The sequence below is a fragment of the Centroberyx affinis genome, unplaced genomic scaffold (genome assembly GCF_046629955.1).
Source record: "Centroberyx affinis isolate AG114_WGS23_722 - 3 ecotype Tasmania unplaced genomic scaffold, CSIRO-AGI_Caff_v1 ptg002428l_1, whole genome shotgun sequence".
Lineage (NCBI taxonomy): Eukaryota > Metazoa > Chordata > Actinopteri > Beryciformes > Berycidae > Centroberyx > Centroberyx affinis.
Genome location: NW_027280673.1, coordinates 199362 through 208035, shown reverse-complemented (window position 1 = coordinate 208035; position 8674 = coordinate 199362). Strand labels below are relative to the sequence as shown.

General features: G+C 41.0%; 1 protein-coding gene across 1 annotated transcript; it reads right to left on the bottom strand.

Moving 5' to 3' along the window:
- Window positions 1-5124: 5124 nt before the first annotated feature.
- On the bottom strand, window positions 5125-8450 carry LOC139656257 (intelectin-1a-like). The gene is made up of 8 exons (XM_071533772.1): window positions 8312-8450; window positions 8067-8126; window positions 7797-7850; window positions 7401-7648; window positions 7105-7263; window positions 6202-6322; window positions 5845-5948; window positions 5125-5553 (listed from the first exon to the last, which is right to left on the bottom strand). Exons 1-8 carry the CDS (start codon window positions 8430-8432, stop codon window positions 5401-5403), a joined length of 1020 nt encoding a protein of 339 aa, XP_071389873.1. The 5' UTR covers window positions 8433-8450; the 3' UTR covers window positions 5125-5400.
- Window positions 8451-8674: the final 224 nt, after the last annotated feature.

Below are 8674 nucleotides of genomic sequence, written 5' to 3'. Positions count from 1 at the left end.
GACATATTCGCTCCCATCAAAGCACAAAAACTGAAGACCTTCAGTGACCAGGCAAAGACAAAGAAGAAATCTGCAGCAGGCAAGGAAGTGATTCTGCGTGCTGACAAGAAGCTATTCTCCAGACTACTCGTCATAGGTCAAAATAGAAAGATAGACCTGAAGGAAATTCTGTCCTACTCCTTGGGAACTGTTTCATATCCTTTAGCCAGTGCTGATGGTTCACTCGCTAAAACAAACAAATCAGCTCTTATGGATTTATTGGAGACCAAAAGTGGAGACTGCTTAGTTGACAAAGTTCCGGCAGATGGAGCTATTCTCTTCGATGGCATGGCAGTCATTCAAGCCATTCGGTCCATACCAAGTACCTTTGGAGAGCTCGCCGAGACCATACTGCAGTACATAGTCAAGCTTGCTCTGAAGCACAAGTGTACACGGATAGACTTTGTGATTGACCAGTACCCGGAAATGAGTATTAAAAATCTAGAACGGTCACGTAGAGCTGGTGGTGGTACACAAGTGGTGCAAATTTATGGACCGGATCAGAAGACACCAACACAATGGAAAAAGTTTCTATCAGATGGAACAAACAAAGAGGCACTGGCAGAATTCCTCTATGTTACGTGGCGAGATGCTGATCTTACCGCTGTGGGCAAGGACTTAAGCTTGTACATAGCACATGGAGAACTGTGTCACTGCGTGACTGTAACGGAGGGTTTACAAACTCTCAGTGCTGTTGAAGATCTGACATGTGATCATGAGGAATGTGACACCAGGGTGTTTTTACATGCACAACATGCTGCACAGGAATATCAAACTGTAGTCATCAAGAGCCCTGATACCGATGTGGCAGTGATTGCTGTAAGTCTGCAGACAGATTTACCATGTAGGTTGTATTTCTTCACGGGAGTTGGCAACAGAACGAGGATCATTGACTTAGCTATGGTGTCATCAGCTCTTGGCACCAGTGTGTGTTCTGCACTTATTGGGATCCATACCTTCTCAGGTTGTGACTCTACTAGCGCCTTTTATGGCAAGGGCAAAAGAAAGACATTTTCTGTTGCCTGCGAGAAAGAGGAATACCTGACTGCATTTACAAATCTGGGTAGCAGTTTTAACCTGGACCAGTCTACCTTTGAACTACTTTGCAAATATGTGTGCCACCTGTATGGCCAGTCATCTGCCGAAAATGTGAACGATGCAAGATACAAAGCATTCTGCATGGCATCGTCAGCTTTGCCAGAACTATCCATGCCCCCGACAAGTGACGCCCTGTACCAACACTGCAAAAGGGCAAACTACCAAGCAGCAATAATGAGACATTCTCTGAAAGGTATAATGTGTGCCCCTTCACCCGTTGGCAATGGATGGCACCTCGAGGATGGGGAGTTAACAGTGACCTGGATGACTAGAAATCCTGCCCCTGAAAGTGTGTTGCAGGTAGTCCACTGCAGTTGCAAGCAAGGCAAATGTGAGACAGGAAGATGTTCCTGTATGTCTGCAAGACTGTCTTGTACTGATTTATGTCGGTGCCAAAATTGTGCAAATGTTTCCAAGGAAACAGAGGAAAGAGCTACATGGGATGATGGCTCTGATGATAGTGATAGGGATGATGGTGATGAGTAAGAGACACGCTGTATTACCCGGGAGATGGGCCGCACCATGGCAGTCTGCGTGGGGCACAGGCTGCTGCAGCTCACTGAGGAGGGCGTCTTGGTGGTTTCTGATCTACTGCTTCAGTCTGCAATTCTGCCATGTGGGACAGGACCGAACCCCCCCACGGAGTCACTGGATTCGGACTGCAACCACGGAGATGGGCGCACACCGTAGACAGCAGGAGTGGAACCACAGCGGAACAGGTAAGTTGTTGAAGGAGGAGGAAGGGGAGGAGGAAGAGGGATATGGAGAAGTTCTTCGTGCTGATAGGTACATTTTGGACTTTAATAACATGTATTTTTTTTAATAGTTTCTGCACTGTAAGTGACTTGGCTGTTGTCCTTTTCTCTCCCCTGCAGGGATTTGGGATCGAGAACACCTGGCTGGTCGTCCGGTTTCTGGATCGATGCACTCAGAGGACCCCGCCAACCTACTTATATGTGAGGCAGTCAATACATTTACTTTTTTTTCACAATCGAACCCACAACCTCAGCATTGTTAGTGCCATGCTCTATCAACTGAGCTACAGGAGCTACATTGTAATGAATGTAATAAAGGATTTGGAACAGGAAGGAATTGTCCATTTTTGGCATTATTCAAAATTAAGGAGGGTGGGGTAGCATTTTGATTAATTTCAGCCATCTTGGGCCAAAATGTGCATTTTTTTTTCTTCCTCTGATTACACAGGTGCAACTGAAAATTTTGATGTATAAAACATCAGTGTTTTGCAAAATTTACTATGTGTATGTTTAATTTTGCTTGGTGCCATCACTGAAGTTGAAGCGTATTTTCTACAAATTTGCCATATTTCATGGTCTAAATTCACACTTGAGCATACTAATGCACCAATACTTGTCTCAGATGTTTAGGTACATGTATAAATGTCAGTTTGAGAGATATTTTGTGTTGCTAAAATGAATATAAATGAAGTTACAAGCAAAACCAGCAGCATAAGATTTTCGTTTTTTTTAATTCACATTTATATACATTTATGGATCGTGACAAAAAACTGCAGGATATTTTGCGGAGAACTTTTAACACAAAGTCCATAAGGGTGTTGTCTATGCAAAAACGCATTTAAAAAGTAGTGCCCAGGTGTGGGAACGAAAATCACTTTCTAGCCACTTTTTCTTAGTTCACCTTATGGCCTATATAGCACTAATGCAGGAAACATACATGGTAAAAGTGCAATGGCTGTATTCTGGGAATAGAACACCTGCAGGGGAACAGGTTTGGCAGAGAGTAGAGGAAGTACAGCTTCTTGCAAACAGGTGGAGTTGGTATGCAGTTCTTCTTCATTCCAAACAAATTATTGATGTGGAAATGGCATGAGGAAAAAACAACATGGTCCAGCCATCATTGTGGGACTTTGTTCTTTGTCTCTCTCTCTCTTCATAGCCTGGTTCATATATAGAACATCTTGTTTTCAGTGATCTCATTTTAGTGTTGATCATAAAGAATATGTTTTATGCAAATTTGTGATTCATTAAACGTTACCACAACTGCCAAAGACTTAAAACCCCTTTCTTGTCACCCATGCTTTTTGCCTTACTAAAAATATCTGTGTACTGGGATATTAGACTAATGTTGGACAGTAAAGCCTCCAGTTCTTTGAGGAATTAAGGAGGTGGAAGTCTTCTTCATTCCTTCTTTCTGCACTTTAGAAATTCCCAACAAGGATTACTGATCTGGTGATTTGGGTGGCCACGGAAGGAGTTGGACTGGAACGTGTTTAGCAGTGTATAAGGAGGCATTCTTCTTTGGCCCTTATAAAACCATGCAGAGCAATCATCAGACCCAATGACTCCCATGGCTGCAAATACTGTTACAGATCCACCCCATGTTTAACATTTTGCAACAATGTGGGTTGAAGGCATCCTTTAGATTTCACCAAAAGTAAACCCATCCACATGCAGGGAAAAGGGTGAAAGGCGACTCATCAGACCATATTACTTTTTCCTTTGCTCAGGGGTCCAGGTGTTGTACTTCTTACACCAGGTTATGCCTCTTTGTGTGCTTGGATCCAGCTGTCATAGATACCAGCTTTGTGAAGCTCACAACGTACATAAAGTTTGTTGATTCAATTCTGAGGGAATTTGTGAGGCCGTAGCTTTGTGGTGTTTAGCACCTATCCTGTTATGTGGAGGCGTCCTGGTGACTCAGTGGTCTAAGGCTTGTGCCATGTAAACGCCACATAGAGATGACATGCAACAATGGTCTGAATTATCTAATTCAGAAAGAAGGAAACTTTGAAAATGGAGTTGAAAATGTGATTCATTAAATGTCACCACAATTGGATGTTTAGAATTAGGGCAAATTGGTAAATTAACGAGCTGGGATAGGTTCAGCTCACAGTTTGTTATATTGTTGGAATCTTAAATTTTGTAAACTTCACATGGACCTTCATCTGTCTCAAGCCTGCCTGAGTAACAGGCTTGACTTCATAATATGGCTCAACAAGGACACCAAGTGGACAAAATTGAGTATTACAACCTGAATATTGTGCTTGGCCTGTATGGACTTTCCTCAGCTGACTGGTAGTTAGGGTTAGCCAAGCTCCTACAAGAGCTTTGCTAGAGATTTGTTTCTGTTATTCCTTTCCTTTCCTTGTAATAGAATTAATACTTACATCTAAATAACCTGTCCTGTCCTTTCTTAGCTTAACTCTAAAGTCTTAATATCTGTCATTGCCTGTGGAGAGAAATCTATCAGACGTATTTATATACATGTATTTATATCCTCACTTGTGTGCTATCCTGGTGCATTTATTTACTTTTAGACAGAAATTGTTGGCTCATTTTATGGTGGTTGGACTAGTGCCAGATGATAGGAGCTGTACAGTTTTCTTACACATCTTTAGCGATTGCATTGTCATTACTTTGCAAAACTTAGGCCAGTTCAGAGTTTACTCCTGTGTTGGATAATAAGTAGCCTAGGCCTACTGTCTTGTGGATTAACTTATGGAATTGCAAGTAAACTGTTTATACCATTTGTACTTTTACCTTTCTGCATCTGAGTGTCTGAGGTGAGGCTACTATGTAACCTGTTACTCTGTAACGTTAATCAGTGAGTAAGGTGTTGTTTCGGGATAACAAAGCACCACATGACAAAGTGTCATGTCCTATAAATCACAATTCAAATGGAAGCTTCCTGCACATCATAACAATAGTTGTCATCTTCTTTATGAAAGCCATGGGCAAATTAATATATTAAGTAAATTAAATTAAATTGGGTTTATAATTAAATTAAATCATAAACCAGAAAGAACTCAGAAATTTGCAAGAGAAAACCTCAGAAAAACTTGGCTGGCACCCTAACCCTTCAGTCAAACTGTCACAGCTTGCATAGCCTTATTTATTTTGTTCCTAACCTGCTGTTAAACAATCCTACTACAGTTAGCAGTTAAACATATATATTATCATGTGGATAAAAGGTAATTAAATAGGTTTACAATAACCACACTACTGAAAATGAAATCAGTACAACCACAGTACAGTTTAATAAAGTGCAGGAAGATAGACAGGAAAGAATCATACATTGTTGATACTGTAAGCCTAAACAACTAGTTCACTCTACAGTGCCATGCTACAATGCTAATATGATACTATTACTATTATAGACGCTATCAGTGTTGTCTGGAATTATCATTCCAACTTAGAAACTTAGACAAATATAAACCTGGCCATATTGCATGGCCATACAGAGTAGCTGGGCCCAGCTCAGAGATGCAAAGAACATGAGGGAAGATCAGCGGTAGAAGAGCAACACAGCTGCCTCAGTAATTTGCCTGGATGCACTCCATCCTCTGTGGGTCCCATAGCCATCCCAATCAAAGGAAGTGAAGTCTCCACATTGTCTTGGTGCAGCCTCAGGGAAGTGTCCTCCTCCACCGATACAGTACTATGAAAATACACATACACAGCCTTGTGTTGTTACACGTGTGGAGACATTCCTCTGTCTTACATTAGTTCTGGTGTAACCTTAACCCTCAACCCCAATATGCCGTAAACTAATTTGGTAGTCATAGTACAGTTGTGAGGATTCCAGGCCTTCAGTAGAGTTTAATCCAGTACACACTCACATATACACACACACACAAACATGCATGCACACAAGGACATACTTCTTTGTTGTAATTTCTGGAATTAGTAACCTACTGCAACAAAGTAGTCATATAAAACTGACTCTCACATGTTCAACATCGCATCCTGTTGGTTTGGTCCCAGAGCAGATGGCAGTGGCAGCACGCTCATTGTTGATAGCTCTGAAGGTGATGAAGCCTGGGGTAAACTGCCCTGTAGGAGAAGCACAAAAAATACATTTCAGATTCAGTCTAGGGCCTGTATGTGTAAAGTTAAAGGAACACTTCGCCATTTTTTTTAACCTTATCTCCATATGTCACTGGACCGATCACATGACCACAGAAACCTGCACATAACTACTGTGCATTAGTACACATTTTCTCAATATTGTACCAAGATCACAGCTGACGACAAGAGCACCCCATAGGCTATCTACTACACATAACATGATTTTAAATTCTATTACCTCTCGCATTGGGTCCATAAAACATCTTTGTGCTGTCCGTATTTCCATGATCATATACGATAGGGAGGGATGGTCCATTGTTGGTACGACAAGTCCCTACATTGTACATCACTGGGTAACGCTTTACATTGAAAAAAAGAAATGTTACTACTATTTTCCTACAGCAAAAACAGTGAAGCATTGAGAGCTATATAAAAATTACACATCCAAGCATTAAACTAATAATAATGCCAATAACTGTTTAAGTGTAGCACTTTTACCAGTATTACTAAGTGCTGTAAAGTAAATGGGACCAAACCAAGTGGACCTTAACAATCATATTAACAGGCAATCAGCTGTAAAGAAAAAAAAACAAAACATCATATATTCAAAAAACAAAGCTTGTACTACTGGCTCCATTCAGGCCTGCTCAAAAGAATAGAAATACTGTAGCTTAAGGTGTGACAGCAATGTCATCATTACAATATAAACTAAGGCCAAGTATTGATGAGGTACAAAATGCTTGCCATGGCAGACTTTAAAAAAGTGAATCTGATTGTGGGTCACATTGTCAACATGTGTTAATGAAATAAGGATTCTTCAACGGCTTTTTTTTTTAAATCACAATATGGTGTACTTGACAATATCCAAATACTTCTTTATCCAACTTCCCCTGGAAATGAAGCCACCTTATAGACACCACTCCTGGTTTAACATTACAATTTGGGATTTTAAAAAGCTTTCCTTTTGTGGTTTTTCATCTTAAAAAAAAAGAAGCATTTTTAAGAATATAACTTCATTATTATCTTAACAACAAAACAATTACATCGAAAGTTTGCATTAATGTCTATTTTGGACCACTTAAGAGTCATTGTGAGAATGGAGTAGAGAAGTGAAGAATATATTGATACACAGTAATCTTACTGAAAAGAGTGTGAAGAGGTTTCCCCCATATGTGGGTAAGAAGCCGCTGGCTGTGTGGTACCGTAAGATGGCTCTGCTTCTCCAGTTATCCAGTGGGCTTTTGTTGGGAACATGCCACACTGACATATCTTCTGCCGCTAAGTCATAGTAACCAGGATTCTGGGAAAGAAATGGCGCAAGTGAAGCAACCTTCCCTGTGTATTTTTTCTTTCAACTGCACTTCAAGCATTGATGTTTTTCTCATGAATTATGTTAGTCAGTCATGGGTTATGTTAGTCAGGAACCATCTACTGTACCTTGAAGTCATCAGAGGTGGCACTTTCTGCTGTTCCAAAGATGTTTTTGTTGGCCCAGTTCCCATCTCCGTGTGGCAGATTAACGTTGTTACCCTGCTGGCTGGACCAGCGGTCACCCAGTGTACATTTGCCATGCATGTTGTTCTCATGTACGCTCGCCACCAGGGTCCAGCCACCGCCTGCAGTGGTCATGTCACAGAAAGTCTGGTAGATCATGCCTTGAGCAGTGGTCAGGTAGTACAACCCATCTAAAGGAGTGAAGAGACAGAAGACTGTGCGGTATTTTGTGGCATGAACATGTCTGGTAGCAACTGATTGGATCAAGATCACCTAAACAACAACAATGCAATAACATGAAATTACTGAGGTTGCACTGTGTTGTGCACATCACTTCACCTGTGTTAACACTGAATTCATCTTTTAGTTGTTTGCAGCTTCTGGGCGCAGCACCTGCACAGAAAATGTCAAATTCTGATTCATGGTATTCAAGCATCACCACCCTGCCCACATGTACTGCTAGTGTTTGTCAGTTCAGTCTTAAAGGTAGGCTGCTTTTATGATGTGTATTTGTATCAAACACATCATTTTAGTGATTACAAACAGGAGAGCAGACAGTATCAAATAAGATAGCAGAGGTAGATGAAGTGCTGTAGGTTAATACCATACCTGACACATGGTGAACGGCCAGGGGAAGCATTACAAGAATGATCCAAATTGCCATGATGACTGAGGAGACCAAAAGATCGGTTACAACATTCTGACCCCAGCTTTAGATGTTTCAACACTGCCATATATGCTAAACATCCATTTGTTCAACAAAATGAAACTATTTTCTGCACTCTTGTGCAAGACTGTCAAAAACCATTTCATTAAATTAGTTATTAGTTTAGGGACAATTTCTTGTGACTTACCTGGCCAAATGTGATACACAGACAAAGACAGACCAGAGCTTTCTGTACTTGCTCTTCTTCTCACTATATACTGTACTGTTCTCTGATGGATGAAGAATGAGGGAAAAGGAAAATGAGGCATTATATGTTGTCACACCACAACCCTCCTCCTTTCCCAAGTGACTGCCCAACGAACACAACATTAAGGAGTGGCCAGCCATGGTGCAAATTATACTGTGACTTTCAGTGAAAGCCCACAGACATGGTGATCTTTCATAGGCTACTGTGCGTACTTAAGTGAGATGAAGACTGACTGTCACAGTCACACAAGAAGCTACACATTAGATCAAAAACGGTGCTGCTACATATGTAACATGATTAATT

Bases quoted from the DNA above. Each gene is read 5' to 3' on its own strand.
- LOC139656257 (XM_071533772.1), bottom strand. From the start codon at position 8,432: ATGCCTCATTTTCCTTTTCCCTCATTCTTCATCCATCAGAGAACAGTA. The intron at 6,323-7,104 runs GTAAGATTACTG...TTCAATGTAAAG, and splicing joins ACCTCTTCACACTCTTTTCA to CGTTACCCAGTGATGTACAA. The intron at 5,949-6,201 runs GTAATAGAATTT...CTTCTCCTACAG, and splicing joins TTATGGACCCAATGCGAGAG to GGCAGTTTACCCCAGGCTTC.